The 19,236-nt window shown below is 41.7% G+C and overlaps 1 protein-coding gene across 1 annotated transcript; it reads left to right on the top strand.

Moving 5' to 3' along the window:
- Positions 1–235: 235 nt before the first annotated feature.
- On the top strand, positions 236–12,593 carry LOC137124377 (transmembrane protease serine 6). Its single transcript, XM_067499270.1, has 18 exons — positions 236–480; positions 1,426–1,558; positions 1,934–2,076; positions 2,280–2,347; positions 3,010–3,197; positions 3,357–3,398; positions 4,638–4,842; positions 4,948–5,084; positions 5,314–5,426; positions 5,545–5,654; positions 6,376–6,518; positions 6,613–6,711; positions 6,940–7,053; positions 7,307–7,423; positions 8,582–8,750; positions 9,298–9,575; positions 11,033–11,169; positions 12,241–12,593. Exons 1-18 carry the CDS (start codon positions 406–408, stop codon positions 12,403–12,405), a joined length of 2,436 nt encoding a protein of 811 aa, XP_067355371.1. The 5' UTR covers positions 236–405; the 3' UTR covers positions 12,406–12,593.
- The last annotated feature ends 6,643 nt before the right edge of the window (positions 12,594–19,236 follow it).

The following is a 19,236-nucleotide window of genomic DNA, read 5'->3' as shown; positions in this document are numbered from 1 at the left end:
CATCAGATTTATCTGTGCGGGGAAGCTGACTGAGAGCACCACTGTTGCCAGGTGATGATTAGTGATGTCAGCGTACCTGTACCTACCTGACTCACTGTGACTCGACTCGTAGATGTGCTCTATGATGAGTGGGATCAGTTATGACTGTGGATGTGTTTTGGTCATAAATTAACTCATCTCTAAGCAATGTACAGATCCAGACGAGCTGAAAATATTCAGTGGGTTTTTTTTCCTCCTAACCTTTGGACTTACAAACAGAGAGGGAGCCACTTTCTGTCTGTCGGAGCAACATGTCTGGTTATGTGATCTACTAAATAATAGCTGTTAGATTGGGAATTTAGTCACCGATGGGCTGCTTGGACACTAAGATGTTTTCTCAAGGAGCAAAAGACGAGGAATGATGCGATGGCGCTCGGAAACGGCTTGAAGAAATCAATTTCATGTAATCAGGAAGTCGCCCCTGCTTCTCTGAACAATGGGGTCAGTAATGCTTATCCCGAAACACAGTTGTGTTTAAAATAGACTTTAGAGCAAACCTGCATTTAACAGAATGCCATGAATGTAGGCCTTTTTCAGAAGGGAAGCACTTGTCTTGTTTGCTTTTTAACCAGACTTTGTAGAGACAAGTCTCCACAATACACAGCTGTTGCATTTAGAGAGAAGTCGGTTTATGTTGAATTAACCAGTTGTGTTACAAATTAATACAGATTCAGATTCTCAAGTAAAAGCAGAGATATTATATCTAGAGGGGATTTAAGCCAGAAGGTGTCACTGAGACTAAAACTACATGTAACCCCTCTCTGTCACAAGTTCGTCTGTGGAAAAGCTTCCTAGTGGGTCACACTATTTCACAATGTCTTTCATGATTCGGTGTGTACGAGTTTTGCTTTGGCAAAATGAACAAGCTAAACATAACACATGCTGTACGAGTTTGATTCTGATTAAAAGGTTCTGCTTTTGACCTTTGAACTGATGAGCAACTGGTCGTAGAATATACTCACTTAGTGTTTCACTAGACCAAAAATTAGAAACAAATGCTATTTTTAAATTCAGATAAAAAAGATTCAACTTGAATGATTCCCGATTTACAAAATCAGAATTTCCCGAGTAATGTTTAAGTCAGTGGGACTATAAATAATAAAACAACAACATAACAAGGGGAAAACCAAACAAGAATATGCCTAAAATATAAACGCTATTTTGGCTGTTTAGATCTAGTTGTTGTCTGAGGACAAATTTTACCTAGGGACAGAAAACTGAAGAACCGAACAAGCTCGTGGCTAAACGAAATCCACTGGGAAATAATTTACTTAGTGCGCGACATGCCCTGATGTACCCTCTATCACTGCATGACAACCCACCTCAAACTGGATGTTGCATCATATATTTGAACATCATAAGCATAAAACAATTTGTTGTCCACAGGTAGAATCTGGTAAACAAGCTGTGGGTCCTACCTTCAGAAGGACTTGGGGCTGCAAGTGTCTGCTCGCTCTCCTCATCATCCTCATCCTTATTCTCATTGTCACGGGGACCACACTGGCGTGGTACTTTCTGGGTGAGCACTTTTCTGTCCTCATTAATTATTCAATCATCTTTAGCCATACTAGCAGGGGCCTGGTGGCATTATGGGTAGAGCGTTGGGTTGGGATGCTGAAGGCCACGGGATCGAATCCCTTTCTAACAGGTGTGGCCCTGTCCAGGCACCAAGGGCTACATTAGTGTAAAATGGGGGAGGGGTTGAAGCAGGAAGCGCATCCAGTGTTAAAGAAACATGCGAAACATGTTCTGCTATTTTTTTAGAACTTGCAACAATGGGCCTTACAAAATGTGCAGTATCAAATGTCCTTTGTGATTCAAAAAAAGCCTCTAGCTTAGCTCTTTGTTGTTTTTATGTAAGCTGTGCACCGCTTCATGCCTCCTTCTTTCACAGAGTACAATGTTTGGGTGTTGGAGCCTCGCGTCCAGCAGGAGTACACAGCCTACCTGTCCATCCTCAACAGGAACTTCTCTGCCGAACTGTCCTCTCACAAAAGCCCTCTATTCATGAAAGAGGCCAAGGGAGTACAGAACATGGTGAGCACGAAACCTTAAGTACTGTCATGTACAACAGAGTAACTTACATCATTAAGGAACCCAGAGTGGTGGAAATTGTCAGAGCACAGACACTAAGAGGAAAGAGGTACAGGGAAATTAATTTGCCACGGCTGATGACTCACTAAATAATGCATCAGTGCAATCTGTGCGAACACTGATGTTGTCTTGCTTCCATCTTTTAGGTAGAGAAGATAATGAAAGGCTCGAGTCTTTCTCGATATTTCAACTACACCACTGTGTTTGCCTTTAGGTACGTGGATACAATGTTTTCATACGATGTACAGTGAGTACGGTGAAATAAGAATGACATGATTTGGATTCAGTCAATGGCGCTGAGCTTTTGTATTATTGTAGACGCTTTTGCCCAGAGGGAGGAGATTAAGGAACAAGTGTTTTGTAATTAGACAGCTCAGTCTGTTGTGCTGTCTGCCAAGAGTCAGCCACTTATTCATCGCTGTTTCTTTTAGGTTTTTGACAAGGTGTGGGTGGGGTTGTAGCTCAGTGGTAGAGTGAGTGCTCCCCCAAAATAAAGGTTTTCCATGTAAAAGTCACAACAACCACATTCTGAGCTGCAATGCGATGCCTCTTTTTCATTCCTCTGCCACTGTGTATCTTATGATCTTTCCAACGCTAACAGATGAAATCACATTTGTCCATTTGATGTTGAAAAAAAATGTCGTCCAACAGGTCACACCCGGCTTACGACAAAGGGAAACACTTTTAAAACCAGAGGGAGCAGTGCAACAATGCTTTGTAGCCTGTTAAATGTTGAAAAAAAAAAAACTTTGTTTACTTTATCTGAGTAAAATTATTTACTGAGTATCTCTTGTGAAGTGGCAAACCAGACCTTGTAGGATTGCCACTACTCTTGCTGCATAAACCACGTGTGACCTTTGACCTTTGTGTTTGCAGCGAGGGAAGTGTTTTAGCTCACTTCTGGATAGTGATGTCTGTGCCAAGCAGCCATGTTGGGAGGGTCACACTGAGCAAGGTCACCACAAGCCTGGAGGAAGGCCTGAGGGGGTATGGGTGGTCAGAGGAGGAGAAGACGGTCAGCTTGGACGGATACCTCCTCCACCTCCCCTCACTATCTGTCAGTGGTGAGAGAACGAGGGGGGAGACAGGGAGAGGGAGACGCTGCCCAGAAATTACAAATAAGTATCACAAAATCTAAGCGTGAGGATCAGTGTTCGATTTTTACTTTATTTGCTTTAATTTCTCCTCTGTTGTTTTTGTTTTTGTTGTTGTTCTCTCAACAGAAACCGACTCCAAAGTGATAGAATTGTTGAAAGCCTCATTTGGTATCAGACATTACTTTAATTTTCTTTGTCCTAATTTATAATTTTGTAGTAATTGTTGTATGTTTGTTGAACTGTAATCAGCATGCGTCTCAATAGTTGAAATGTAACGCCAACATCTTCTTCTTCTTCTTCTTCTTTTCCTTTGGGCTGTTCCCTTTCAGGTGTCTCCACAGCGAATCATGTGCCTCCATCTAACCCTGTCCTCTGCATCCTCTTCTCTAGCACCAACTAACTTCATGTCCTCTCTCACTACATCCATAAATCTCCTCTATGTTCTTCAGCTCCAACCTCAGCATCCTTCTACCGATATATTCACAGTTTCTCCTCTGAACATGTCCAAGCCACCTCAATCTGGTCTCGCTGACTTCATCTCTGAAAGATCTAGTTGTTCCAATAATGAGACAACTATCACATAATTACAACCCCAATTCCCAAAAAGTTGGGAAGATGTGTAAAAAACAAATAAAAACACAATGCAATTATTTGCAAATGTCCTCAACTAATATTTTATTCACAATAGAAAAGAGTTTGAATTTGATGGCAGCACTTCTGAAAAGTTTGGAGCAGAACGGAACGTGTTCTATTGTAAATAAAATAAGGGCTGTTTTTATTTATGTTTTTACATCTTTCCAACTTTTTTGGAATTGGGGTTGTAAAATGTCCCAGTAGATGATATATGTATAAGACTACAACAAAACATTGCAGGAGAGATGGGGAAACCAGGATGTTTGGTTTGCAAAGCCTGCGGCTTAACCATTATTCTGCCAGTTAGTCTGTTTTTAAATGTGTAATATTTTGGAATGAACATTACCCTGACAATCCTTTGTGAATAGATATTGGAGGAAATATGCTTGCACAATCCATAGAGAGATTACGCCTGTGATTAATTCTTCATACCCTAAACCCCATGTTTAACAATAAGAGAAAAATAGTTATTTTCTGGAAAATGTGAGACTTCGCTGGGTAATGCTAATAGCATTGGATGCATGCTAATGATCACAGCTTAAGTTAAAGCAGATGCTATTTAAACACTTCCTTACATGTTTGCTCTTGTGTTTTTTGTTTTTGGAAATGCAAATTAAAAAAAAAAAAAACACAATCCCTTAAATGTATTGTATCTCCAATAGAAAGTTGCTGCCATTGACACAGGTTCTGTGTCAATCTGATCAATCTGATCCCACATAAGACCAGCTCAGGTGTGACTATCTTTTTTTTTTTTTGGGGCAATTTTTCTCCAAGACTGTTACCGCTACCAGAAGGTGGCATCCAACAGCCGCCTGGCTCTCCGTGGCCCTGACACACAACGCTCCTCCTGCCTGTGGCACCTTCAGGCCGCCCCCGGCTTCCAGCTGGAGCTTCACATAGAATGGCTGCTGCCAGAGTGCCGGGACAGGCTGGTGGTGTACAACTCCCTCACGCCCACCGACACTCATCTCATTACATCGTGAGTTTTATCGTCAAGTCAAGTCGCCGCTTTTTTTTCCCCCTTTATTTTCATTAAATGCCACATGCTGTTTCTTTCTGTCCATGTTTCCATCTGTCTTCCCAGTGTGTATGGCTGCAGCAGACAAGAGCGTGTGGTGCGAGTCCTTTCATCAGGAGAGTGGATGACAGTGGTTTGGAAACAGGGACTGTATAACTACAAGGACCCCTTCTCTCTGGCTGCACAGGCGTGGGACCACCAAGGTAAAATAACCTTAATGCATAGGTCAGTTCAGAATTCTGACACACACAGACGGATTAATAATAGCAGTTTGGATATGACCCAACCACGATGTATCAAAAGCAGCAGTTTCTGTTCTCAGAGGCGGCTGTCAAGCCCACGCTTCGATGTAATACTGTATAATTCAAGATTTGACCTTAAAATTGGATCCTATGATTTGTAGTTGAAATATGTGCCTCATCACTTTTACAGACTGTAACTCCACCATAGAGCTGAAGGCAGTGTCAGGCATCCAGGGGTCGCTGAGTACACCTTTCTTCCCTAGCTACTATCCCCCTGACACCAACTGTACCTGGAAGTTTATTGTAAGACACTCATTCATCCCGTCATCATGAATAAATGAATAATAAAATCGAAAATTACTGATAACCAGTAACAGTCATTCTAATGACTGTATGTGTTATGTGGGTGTGTTTGTGTTAGTTGCCTGGTACAGGAATAGGTCTGTCTCTGGAGTTTGAGGGCTACGAGTTGAGCAGAGCCAGCTACAACCAGGCCTGTGACCAGGGACAGTGGATTGTCCAGAACCGCAGGTACGATCTCCTACAATATGTGTAACTCAGCTTTGATGGTCAGATTAAGTCAATCCAATGCTACAGAACCTAGAATAATTAGCAGTGTAATTAGCCCCAGTAATTATTTGGTGCACAGCAACACACCCCCTGACTGCAAAGTGTATTTTCTACGTCTACCTAAAGAGACACAACGTACTTATATAAACCGATTTAAATGTGCACAAAAAAAAAACCAACATCTGCACTTCACTGCAAAACTTCAGCAATGCACGATTCTAATTCTAACTTTAACGACGCTCCTGGTGCAATAAAAAGTTGTGCATTTTGTCAGTGGAACGAGCCAACGTCTATTTATAGCAACCACCTGTTTGTGGTTTGATGTATGACAGGAAACATTAGTGCATGACCTGGCAATGATGTTTGCAAGATAAATTTCCACCTAAGTCAGTTTGTGCAATGTTGATTTCATAATACTTTTTTCTTATTTAAAAAATAGTCTAAATTTTTCTAATGTGTACTTGGCAAATCAAACAGATTGTGAGCTCTTCTATCACATATTTACCCAGTAAAACTTTATCATTAGTCCCTTAGACAGACAGAAAATCAAGTGCCTTGCTTAAGGACACTTACAAATTTTTTATACAAGGCTTCTCACTGTGTGCGGTCTTCTGTTTTCTTGTCTCTGCAGAAATTAAACTAGCTTTTCTTTCTGAATTCACTGCACCTGTTCTTTTTTCAGACTATGTGGCACCAGAGCCCTGCAGCCATACAACGAGCGCCTCTTCCTGCTCGCCACGACGACCACTGTGGTCATGACGTCCGAAGTGTCAATCACAGGTCCCGGCCTTCAGCTCCGCTACAGCGTCTTCAACCTCTCAGATCGTAAGCTGTGGAAATAGAGACAAATGAATTCTCAAGGCCCATTTCTGCTGCTGAACAGTGTGTGTGCACTCGTGTCTCTCTGTGTGTTTTATAGCCTGCCCGGGCCAGTTTCTGTGCACTATCAATGGCCTGTGCGTTCCTGCCTGTGATGGACTCAAAGACTGTCCCAACGGACTCGATGAGAGGAACTGTGGTATATACAAATATACCAACTTCATACATATATTGTTGTACATCATTTCCTTTTTAAACAGATGTGGCCTGGTTGGATACATCCTGGTGCATTTTACTGTGAAATAATGTTGAGCTTTCTATAGACTTCTAATTTTAAGTCTTCTAACTAGTTAACATTACTTTCTGTTTTTATTCAGCGATTTGCATTGTAACTACACACAAATCTTAGTTCATATGTGTGTTTCAGTGTGTGCGGCTCAGTACCAGTGTCCAGAGAACAGCCAATGTGTGGACAACTACAAGGTGTGTGACGAACACCCAGACTGCCCGGAAGCTTCAGATGAAATGAATTGTACTGAAGGTAACACACACACACACACACAAATAATAAACGATTTATTAGATCCTAGCAAACCTGAACCTTGCACGCAAAGAACACATCATATGTGACACAGAAGCTTTGGTTTAGCTCTTGAAGCATTGTAGGATAGTATCAATATTACTATTCTAGCTCTGATATTTGTAACCAAACATTTGGTACTTTCCCTGAAAATGGTGATAAAATGACTGTGTGGATGCTTTATAAGTACACATCTGTGTATGGGTGGGCCCAGGTGTGCAATGTACAGATACGACCTATGTGTGTGCGAATGGAACGTGTCTGAAAAAGCCAAATCCAGAGTGTGACTCCATCACCGACTGCCCCGACGCCTCAGATGAAACACAGTGTGGTAAGAGAACACACCCACTTTTGACTTTAATTTTGAACATGTCTGTATGTACAACCCCAGTCTCATCAACCCATATTTTATTCACAATAGAACAGAAACGACATATCCGATGTTGAAAACCGAGAAATCTTTACCATTTCATGGAAAATAATCGCTCATTTTGAATTCGATAGCCGCAACACATCTCAAGAAAGTTGGAACAGGATGATGTTTACTATAGTGCAGCTTCCCCCCTTCTTTTAACAACTGTCTGTAAACGTCTGGGAAGTGAGGAGACCACTTTGGTCCACAGGACACAGCGTCCTTGAGTTCAACAAAGAATTTCAAATTTTGATTCATCTGACCACAGAACAGTTTTCCATTTTGCATCAGATCATTTTAAATGAGTTTTGCCAGTGTTTCTGGACCATGTTCACATGCGGCTTCTTCTTTGCATGATACAGCTTTAACTCACATTTGTGAACAGACAGACAGAGATTTCTGGAAGTGTTCCTGAGCCCATGCAGTGATGTCCAGTAGAGAATCAGACCTGTATTTAATGCAGTGCTGCCTGAGGCCCTGAAAATGACGCACATCCAGTTTTGACCTTCGGCTTTGACCCTTTCGCACCGAGATTCCTCCTGAATCTCTGAATCTTTCAATGATATTAGATACTGTTGATGGTCAGATCATCAAAGTCTTCACAATTTTACACTGAGGAACATTTTTCTGAAATTGTTCCACAATCTTTAAACACAGTTTGTCACAGATCGATGAACCTCTGCTCACCTTTACATTCGCGAGGCTCTGCCTCTCTGAAGTGCTGCTTTTATACCCAGTCATGTTACTGACCTGTTGCCACTTAACCTAACTCGTCTTCAAACGCTCCGCCACTTTCTGATTTGCGGCAATTACTTTTCCAGCCTTTTGTTGCCCGTCTTTTATACCTTTTCTGAGATGTGTCGCTACCATCAAATTCAAGATAAGCTAATATTTTCCATGAAATGTTAAGATTTTCAACATCAAATAACAAATAATTGACACAAAACAAAACACACAATGATTTGTTTTACTATGCTCATTTCATATACATTTTTAAATGCTGTAACTGCCAAATAATTCTGCATATAGTTACTGTTCATATTTGCAACGGTTTAAATGTTTTCTGTGTGTGTGCAGACTGTGGCCTGAGGCAGTTCTCCACTCGTATAGTTGGAGGGACCAACGCCTCAGAGGGCGAGTGGCCATGGCAGGCCAGCCTGCAGGTGCAGGGCAACCACATCTGTGGGGGGGCACTTATTTCCAGCCAGTGGGTGGTGTCGGCAGCCCACTGTTTCTATGACGACCGGTAAGCAGAGGATTAGACAGACACGACGATGACTGCGTGATGACTGAGGTGTTGAAAATGTCAAAACAAACACGACCTGAGAAACTTGATTTTCGTCACTGAATTTCAACAGCTTTCAGCATCTTTATCACGTCTGCATTTTTTTTACAATGTGTAAATACACATTTCTGTGTATTCATATTTAGTCCGGCTGTTGTCTACTTGCTGTGCAGTGTCTAACTGTAGCAGCATGGCTGACTCACAGGCAGCATATGTATTTACATACACTTATGTCTTTCATAGCCAGGAGCAGCAAGCTGGACTGTGGCCAAAAACTCAAGCTGCAACATCCTGTCGAGGATTAATTCTTCACTCTAAATGTTCCTCGTACGATGATTAAAAGCCTCTGCAGCCTTTAACTACACTTGAAATTTCAGTGCATGGCAAAGATTTTGGCGTAAAACTGAACATTTTGAAGAACAGACACAGCTTTAGTATTTGTATTTGTTGGCATATGTTCTGTTGATTTTACAATAAATGTCCATTTCTTCTCCTCCTCCTCCTGCAGTCTCTTCTCCCCCTCGATGTGGACAGTCTACCTGGGCAAACTCCTCCTCAGCCGCAGCAGCTCCACAGAGGAGGTGGCGCGAGTTCAGCAAATCCATCTCCACCAGTACTATGACAACGATTCCCATGACTACGACCTGGCCTTGCTGAAGCTGGACCGGCCTGCCTCCGCAATGCTGGCTGGACATGCTCGACCCGCCTGCCTGCCCCCACCTACACACCAGCTGGAGCCGGGTCTGCTCTGCTGGGTCACCGGCTGGGGGACTCTCAACGAGGGGGGTAAGGAGGGTTGGGGAAATGGGGGGGCAGTGGAACAATTACAACAATTTGCCAATTGGCTCATGAAAACAACTGGACAAAGAATGGATCCTTATGGGGTCCCTCAGTATCCTTTCTTCTTCCTTGTAACATCTCATTACAAATATTGACAGAAATTGAGAGACATGGTTATTACTAAATCTCCTTATTATTATCTAATAATCCATTATCTCAACTGCTTATCTTAGGGAGTACTACAGGGGGCTGGAGCCTACCCCAGCTGTCCAAGTCAGGACCAACACAGAGAGACATACACAGATACATTCACACCAACGGGCAATTTAGAGTCACCAATTAACCTAACATGCATGTCTTTGGACTAGTCAATGGACTAGCTTTCGACGTGTCTCTTCAGGGGTCGCCACAGCGGAACATGTTCCGCACGTTGATTTGGCGCCCGATGCCCTTCCTGCCGCAACCCTCCCATTTTTTTCTTCCAGGTTTAGGTTGCCCTTGGTCGCTGGGTGGGATTCGAACCCGCTGCCTTCTGCATCCCAACCCACTGACCACCAGGCCCCCCTTGTTTTGTTTTGCTTTTCTAAAAGAAAAGTTTGTTTATTTTTCATTTTTTTGGCTGTTCCTCCTTGAACATTTCAAGAAGTTTCACCAGTGAGTCTCAGAGATTGATTTTCAGAGATTGATTTTCTTTCTTTTTTTTTTTTTTTTTCTGGTATAGAAAAAACATGTAGTGAAGTAAAAAACAATTGCACCAGCTATTCATCATCTATTATTATTTTATAATTTTAAGGTTTAGTTTTTTTGTCAAAGAGAGCTTGAAATTGTAAAGAATTGTGTCCAAGCACAGTTTATTTATTTTTTTACATTGCGAAGTTGTTACGGGATTGGCATCAAACCTATTACCGTTAGCCTTTGCCTCTGTGCCCGAAAATGCGTAATTCTCACCGGAAGCTTTTCTATAATTTGTGCAATCTTTTAAAAACCTTTTTTTTCTGTGGCACTTTGAACAATTGCTTGGGTGTTTTTGTGATGTCAGAGCAAAGTAGGCCTGCTACTGTAATAGCTAAGCAAACGTTCATTAAAAATGATCATACTCTAATTAACGAGGCATGTCGAGTTATGGTGACGTGGGTGGAAGTTTGTGTTGTGGTTTTTCGTGTCATGATAAATCTCAAGATAAAGGTTGAGGCTGTTTGAGAGGAGGCGTTGGAAACCTTTTATCAAAATTCAGAAGAATTGAGGTGACTTATAACAAATAGAGTTTAGGTAGATTGGTGATATAAATAGCAATCGCAGTTAGGGATGGAAAACTTACGGGGCCTTTTCTCTACTGTTTATGGGTAATTGTGGAGAGATAAAAAAAAAGTGCTACTACATTGTGTAATCGCTGTTTTTTGATATTTTAATGTTGAAGCTGCACATCTTGACTTTTTCACCTTTTCCCTCCGGCCTAAATCCAGGCACTGCCAGTAATGTGCTCCAGAAGGTTGATGTCCGCCTCGTCAGCGAGGAAGCCTGTGTTCGCTCCTACGGCCACCTGGTCACTCCCAGAATGCTCTGTGCTGGATATCGCAGTGGAAGGAAAGATGCCTGTCAGGTACAGTGAAATGAACTGAACTGGGAGCTGGTTCCACGGTAGAGGAGCCTGATAGCTAAAGGCTCTGCCTCCCATTCTACCTTTGGAAATTCTGGGAACCACAAGTAGGTCTGCATTCTGAGATGGAAGTGGTCTACTGGGATGATATGGTGCTATGAGGTCTTCTATATATGATGGAGCCTGACCGTTCAGAGCTTTATATGTAAGAAGCAGGGTTTTAAATTCTATTCTAGATTTAATGGGAAGCCAATGGAGAGAAGCTAGTGAAGGTGAAATATGATCTCTTGCTAGTTCCAGTCAGCAGTCTTGCTGCAGCATTTTGGATTCATTCAGGCTCTTTAGGGAGTTACTGGGGCATCCTGAAAGTAGGGAATTACAGTAGTCCAACCTAGAAGTAACAAATGCATGGACTAGTTTTTCGGCATCACTTTGAGACAGGATGCTCCGAATTTTGGCAATGTTCCGTAGGTGGAAGAAGGCTGTTCTAGAGATTTGTTTTATATATATCATCGAACATATCTAAGGGTAAAGCTTCCTTGAGCAGTTTAGTTGGAATAGGGTCTAGCAGACAGGTCCACCATCTGTGGAGCTCTAAGTCGGACTGGCAGGGCAATCCACAGATGGGGAGCAGCAGCCTCCAACACCCTGTCCCAGACAGTGCATTTGGCCTAACCGGGTTTTAGAGATGGTCTGCAGAGTGAGGAGTTGTGTGAGGTATGTGGGGGCATCACCGTACAGACAGAGATGATTGTGAATATCATCTTTGATAATAAGAGTAAAATAATACTGGATGTCAGGGTAGCATTTAGATACATTTGCACTGCCCCCTGGTGTTAAAAAAATAGATGAATGCAGTTTTAAATCAAAGCAGATGTTCATAGAGTTTAGCATTACATATGAATACAGCTAACCAGTATTTAGCAAGGTATAAAGTAAGATACAAAGTAAAATCTAAACATCCAAGCAGCAAGTGATGTCATAGTTGAAGTAATCATCAGCTTTCTCAATTACTATGTACTGTACAGTCATTAAAGTGTCATTCCTTGTCCGTCCCATGCCTGTCTCGGTCAGGGAGACTCTGGTGGTCCCTTGGTTTGCCAGGAGCCTTCGGGTCGCTGGTTCCTTGCCGGCGTGGTGAGCTGGGGCAAAGGGTGCGGGCGTCCAGACTACTACGGCGTCTACACTCGTATCACCCGGCTCACTGGCTGGATCAAGCAGGTCATCGGCAGCACCTGAGTCACTGAGGAATATCATCCCTACATCTGTGTCCGCATCAACTGAAGTTAGGGTGAATAATTCAGCATTCTCTGAATGATGATAAAGTGTTCCACCCACCATAATGGCAAAGTGATGAGATCTGAAAGGTTCATTTCTCCTTTGTTAGAGCATATGTTCACATAATAAAACAACTTTTGGTTTTATAATCAAGTTTGCAACATACCATTTTTGTGTTTGCACAGTGGTTCTTGGAGTTAAATGTTAACATTTTCCGGTTGTCAACATCTAGATCTGGATTACAAAATTCGTTGAGACATAACCGGAGTAAGCATGATGTATCCTTTAGGGACCAAAAATGCTTGTACAACATTTCAGGGTGATCCATCAAATTCAGCCCGAACCAAGTATTGGACCAAGTAATACGCAGCTCAACTATTAGTTCCTCGTCTTGCATCAGATTTTACAATTCTGTCCTCTTTCAGAGTGTTGTTCCCTTTGGGTTTATGTGAGTAATTGGGGGGTCTATGAATCAGTGTCCAGGGAGATGCATTTTGTTTTTTTGTTTTTTTTCAGCTGGTTGTTTAGCAACAACAAAATGATCTCAGGGGAACAGGAGGAGGCACGACATGGCATCTTTTTTCTCTTTGCGGCTGGATGCACATGGGTCCTTGTAGTTTTCAAACAAAATCTATCTGTGCATTGTTCCCTCTCCTTCCTTCTGCTCAATGTCTCATAAGCCTCTCTCTCCCCAATTTTTATTTTTATTTTATTTTTTTACGCTCTGGAATTGAGCCCTAATTCTCGGGGGTGTTTTCAATATTTGGAAGTTCTCATTTTCAGTACAACTGGTATTTTATTAACCCGTAAACCATGGTGACAGTTCTGCTAAATGAAGCATAACTACATTGCCCAAACTGGCCTCTGGGCTCCATCCATTATGGCAGTTACCTGTAGAGTAGCATTCAATTGTTATAAATGACCTCTACAGTTTTTAATTGTAGAGTGGGTTTTATATTTAGAACGGTGTTTAGTGGTTTAGACGCTAAGTCAATATTGATATGTCAATACGATCAATGCAATATAGGAGTTCTGATTCTTAAAGACAGAGTTGTTTTCATTTTTAAGCTCTTCCCACTTGTCACCATTGGAGGGCGCCAGTGAAAAAGGGATTGTGCATTCGAGGACAGACAGAAAAGCACTCCGCTGATACCCAGAGGTGTTCATGCTTGTTGCTACTGATTAACAGTTACAGGCTACAATCCAACTACAATTGCATTTCATTTTTGACATTTTATTAGGGAGGTGCCCGGTGTAGAAAACTGGAGTAAGGCTTTGCATTTGCATGGTGATTTTACACAGTGGTCAACAAATGACTTGGTGGGTTTGGAGCATACCTTCCAACATTGGGCCACTGAGATAAACTTGTAGCATAGCTACAAAATTCCCCAGACGGTTCCACACACATATATCCCCAAAGACTCCGATGTCTGTTTACCCCTGAAAATATCACGCTCTTCTTCAAATGTGTGTCACACTTAACTATACAAGATCGAAAATGGAAACAGTGCTGTGTCCCTGTGCTTCGGCGTCATGACCTGTTTCCCACTCACCAGCCTCTGAGGGTGTTTTCAGGTCAACAATTGACACACTGTAACAGAAAACAGGACATTCACAGTCACAGTCCACAGTCTAGGAGGTAGATGTGTGCTCCCTTAACTTCTCATTCCTTGGTCAGCTAATCTGTATTCCAACACCTCTGCAATCCCTACATACTTTAACTCAGCCAAACCATCGATCATTACACTTATAAAAAAAACTAAGTGCAGGGTAGAAGCCTGATCAAGTAGGAGACAGCCAGAAGGAAACGGCCCGACAGAATTGGTGTAGCATGCTAATTAGACTATGGACCCTGGCCATTTTTCCGCTCTTATGTTTTACTTTGCCTATGAAAACAGACACGAAGTCAGATGGAGCCGACTTCCTTCCAGCAAACAAAGCAGCGTTTGAACGTGTCTGCGATGATGCATGCTTATTAGCCACAATATTTACATTGTTGGGCATAACCTGACATGCAACATCATCTTTCACATTAGTGGAAAACATATTTATAGAAATCCAGAGCCCTTTCTGGGTAAAAAAGCTACGACCAAAATATGCTGTAACACCACACAGGTGCTATAATTTAGAGTGATTTCTAAAGCGGCTACAGCAGGTAATTAAGTACTAATCAAATGAAGTAGAAAAGCCCATAGGAAATGACCCTGTCAATAGACAGATGTAATCACTACGTATTGTTTTCAAGAATTTTATTCTTATGGACTAAATTGGAAGCTTTGAATGGCTGGAATCTACTTGTGTTCTATTTTCTGACTGGCAAGAGATTATGAAGAAAAAAAAAAAAACATCAGTAGAGAGAGTGGATAGTCCACTAGGGAGAGTGGAGAAGTTACTGCCAGCTGAAGCTGAATGTGGATGATTGGAAAAACACAAGCTGTGGCCAGCTTTTCTTGGCTTGAGAGCTAACGGCCTCCTCTGGTCACTCAGCTGGTCTGAATGGACATGAGCTGACTTAAATATGGTGTAAAAAACAAAACGAGTCTTTAAATTTGAAAAACATGTAGACTGCTCACCTAGGTCATGACTTGTTTGATGCTAAAGCATTGAAGTACTGAGGCCTTGAGCAGATGCACATGCTGGGCCTTGTACCCAGCTCTGCATTATGGTGATCTTTATCCACGAGGCCACTGAAAATGAAGATGGAGAATTAGCAAATGGTCGAAAAGATCAACAGACACAAATGGTAATCAGTTGACTTACTGTGTCATTTAATTTTGGTCTGTGCCACTCAGAAGTACATTGAGATCTTCCACGATGTCCATAAATGATCTTTCGCCTTGGTTGGAAACATTTCACTACTCATCGTAGTCCTCCAAGCATATTAAGGTCATGAGAGAAACAAAGGCCCATAACTGGTTCCACTAGCTATGTTTCCTCACACCAAAGGTGCTACTTGAATGATTAGGAAAATAACAAGCCCTGAAGAAAGAGGTCCACTTGACATGACTCAACCTGTGGGACCAAGCCTTAAAGAACCACAGCAACATATACAGACACATTATGAGGCCTCCCAGGTGGGACTTGAACCCAGAATCTCCAGCTCTGGAGGATAACGCCTTGTCCATTAGGCCACTTATTGAAGCTCTGGATATGCTAAAAGACATGTAATAAACTTATCAGTTTCTGTATGTTGTTATGTCAGTTGGTTTTGGCTGTTTGGGTGTTTTTTTCTCCCAAGTAACCAGGGTTCAGTGAACTACACGGGTCAGTGTAGCACACACTCGAGTTTCTTTTCCCAACAACACCAATCTTATAGTTTTGATACACTGTGAATAAAGTGTGAAACATGGCGTTGGCGTCACATCTACAGTCCATTTTGCTCAAGCAATCGACTCCACAAGTCACTACGTTTCCAATAATCATGGAATTTCAAAACTTTGCAGAATTTCACAGTAACACCCTCTTCCAAAGAAATAATCCTGGTCAACACTCAAGCATTTAGTCCAAGTATAAAAACACCCTAAGATGGAATTTTAAAAAATAGCTTTCCAAACAGCCTCTCTGACCTCAAACCCAAATCCAAATCATCTCAGGGCTGACACAGAAAAAACAACAAAACCTACTCACATTCAAACCCCACAGGCAATTCAACCTGCATGGGTTTGGACTTGGGGGGGGGAACGGGAAAAGGCCCACACTGGTAAAGGAAGAGAGTGCATACTCCCCACGGAAGAGTCAAAGCCACAAGTGGGTTCAAACCCATGACATTCATGGGGAAGGAAAGCTGCCCCAGGCCCTTTTGCCACCAGCCGAGTTGAGATAAACATAAAATGAAACAAGCAGTACATTAAATTGCACGACAGCGTGACGAGCAGGTCAAAGTACACAGAACCACTCGAATGCTTCAGGGGAAATTCAATAATGACATTTACAAAAAATGTTTGAATAAATAAACATTCTCACAAAACTCTCTGCAGCACATGAACTGTTTTGACCTTAACTGGATCAACTTAGGCTTCTATGTCTGACTTCTTTGTAGCATTAGAGGTTAAAACAACCCATAAATCAACATAAATGGATTCAATCCCAACTCAACTCGCTTGTTGATGTTCGGAGTCACCTTTTTTTAAGATAGCTGTCTTCACCTTACTGCACAAAATACAATCTACTCAGCATGTGCGCGAACTCCGCGTAGCCAGCGGCCTGAGTGCAGGTGTGGTAATAACTTTGTCCACATCGACACGAAATCCACTTCCCCACCCAACACTTTTCTCGCTGTCCTCAGAGCTGCTTGATTAAAACACCATCACCACACCAACTGGACCATGAACACTCCAAACAGAGATGAATCAATGTGCATCAATGTTAAAAGCAGCCAATTTACATGCAATAAGATAAATACGTTGTGATTTATAAGCGTAAACATTCGCATTGAACTGCTTTTTAATATATTTAATTAGCACAAAATCATTTGTCAAACACTAGGTATTTCTTTTTAATCTTAAATCACCTGAAGAAATTTGTTTATTTACTTAGTATTAATATTTTAAGGATTAATCCACCCGCGCCACAAAGTAAAGGATGTATAGATATGATGTAAGAACAGCTGTAAACTTCTAAACGCATACAAGAAAACTGGAATATGAATGATATTTTTAACTAACATATGCTTATTAAGTGTAGTAAACTTAAAATTGAGTTTACACAACTGAAGACAAAGAGTGTACAGGACTAAATGTGTACAGTACATTTAACTATTTCAAGTTAAACTTTTTTTTTTTTAGATGCAATTGTCTTAAAATGGACAAATAATACCTCCATGTGTGACTTTAGTATATGACATCTGTTGGTTTACATTGTCTTCAGTCATAGTGTGTTAATCACGCCCCCAAATATTTAACAACATGTACTACTACTGTATTTTAAGATTACTGTACCATACGACAATAGTGTATTATTATATAAAATACTATACTAACCCCGACCCCCCCCGACCCCCCCGTGTGCCGCTCCCTTTGTGGATTAGCTGTAATCACCTGCTGCTCAGATCTATCCAGTTACAGGATACTGCACTGATGGGAAATATATTTTCAAAAAGAAGACTAAATAAAAACACACTCAAACCGTGCAGAAAAATAAAAAAAACATTTTTTTTTTACCTTTAAATATTTTCTCCTTTCAGGCTCCTGCTAATAGTCTTTTGCTCGTGTTTTTTTAGCCAAAGTTAGCAGCTAACGCTCTCAACGCGTTCTTATTTTCGGTGAGACTGTGCGTTGTGGTGTCTACGAATGATAGTTTTGCACATTTCATGATAGAGTTTGTGGTGCGGCTTTGATGGATGTGACGAAAAAAAACCCTTACAACAGGACGGTTCATACGGTGGGTCTGGACCTTTAAAAATATTTGGTATTTTTCAATATTTTGAGCGTCGAGTGCTGCACATCTTTCAGGCCGCCGAGTGCAGACCACATTAATATAACGACGTAACTCACTGCACTGTCTGATAACTGCAGTAACAGTAACAGAAAGAAAAATAGCCCGTACACTAAACGTTGGGTGTCTCAACCAAAATACACATGGGGGCCTCTTTAGGGAGCCGGGATGATGCAGAATGAATAATCAGGGACCCACCCAAGTCATTATCTGGGGACACATGTGTTCATATGTGTAATACTCTGGGCAAAAAAACACAAATAACATCGTCACGAATGAAAGCAAACATGATGATTTGGATAAAAACATCTGACTGCACATTTAACTTCCTCTGCACTGACTAACACTGAGAGCTGTGAAACTCCGGTAACGCAATATTATTCTGCCTTATTCTGTGTTTTATCGGCTAAGTCCGGGATGCTCACAGATCCCTGTGTTGAGCTCGGATGGAAAGAATTGTTCAATCCATCGCTCACGCAGGGAGTTGAGTTCAATAAATGGAGCAAAAAAAAAAAACAACCCACTGGGTCACATCTGACAGCAGTGGAGAGACAAACACCAGCAGGCTGGAATCTCGCCTTGTTAACCCTGAGGTTTACGTAAGTCAGAATAAACCTCATCGTCTAAAGAGCCAAATCCTCCACAGTAACAAAAGTGGGGGACGCTTTAAATTTTACTGGATTAAAGGTTGACATTTATTCACTCGCAGCAATGGTGCCTGTTGTTCTGCTGTGATGAAGAAACCGGGCGCTCAGCTTTGTTACATTAATAAAAACAAAGGTTTTCTGTTTCATTTTCTCGTCTTATTCCGCATTCTCCATTGCTCCCTTGGGCCCCTCTCCCTCTTCTGCGTTGCAGTGATGGGTTAAACAGCTGACGGCTGTGTGTGTGTGTGTTTTCATTGTGGTTAAGATTTATCTTGGGGGAGGTTGGTTACACTGGGAAAGAAGTACGACGTGGGAGGAAGGTGTTGAGAATGCGCGAAGGTCCAGGAGGAAATACGAGCGAGAAGGAGGCACAAAACAATTACTGCAAACAGGCAGATGGAGAGACAGAGCTTTCAAACACATAGTTTGCATTTTCGGTGCCAATAAAGTCAGCAGTCTTCAGCGAGTTTGTTTGTTTATTGTTTTCATGTACCTTTTCTGAAAATTTGAAATGTGTAATACAGTTCTAAACATGACTTTTTAAACAAAACATTGTGTTGACATTCAAGAACTGTAATTCTCAGAGCCAATGGCTAAACTGTTTGAGCCGACACCACCTACATACTGCAGCTTACATGCACCAGGGTCGAAAAATACATTTACACATCTATAGGCAAACTACATCAAAGATGCCCCATATGAAAAGCAAGAG

Source organism: Channa argus, chromosome 3, assembly GCF_033026475.1.
Source record: "Channa argus isolate prfri chromosome 3, Channa argus male v1.0, whole genome shotgun sequence".
Lineage (NCBI taxonomy): Eukaryota > Metazoa > Chordata > Actinopteri > Anabantiformes > Channidae > Channa > Channa argus.
Note: the sequence above shows the minus strand (reverse complement) of the source record. Positions and strands in the feature narration are given on the sequence as shown.

Bases quoted from the DNA above. Each gene is read 5' to 3' on its own strand.
- LOC137124377 (XM_067499270.1), top strand. From the start codon at position 406: ATGGCGCTCGGAAACGGCTTGAAGAAATCAATTTCATGTAATCAGGAA. The intron at 481-1,425 runs GTCAGTAATGCT...TGTTGTCCACAG, and splicing joins CTGCTTCTCTGAACAATGGG to GTAGAATCTGGTAAACAAGC. The intron at 1,559-1,933 runs GTGAGCACTTTT...CTTCTTTCACAG, and splicing joins ACTGGCGTGGTACTTTCTGG to AGTACAATGTTTGGGTGTTG.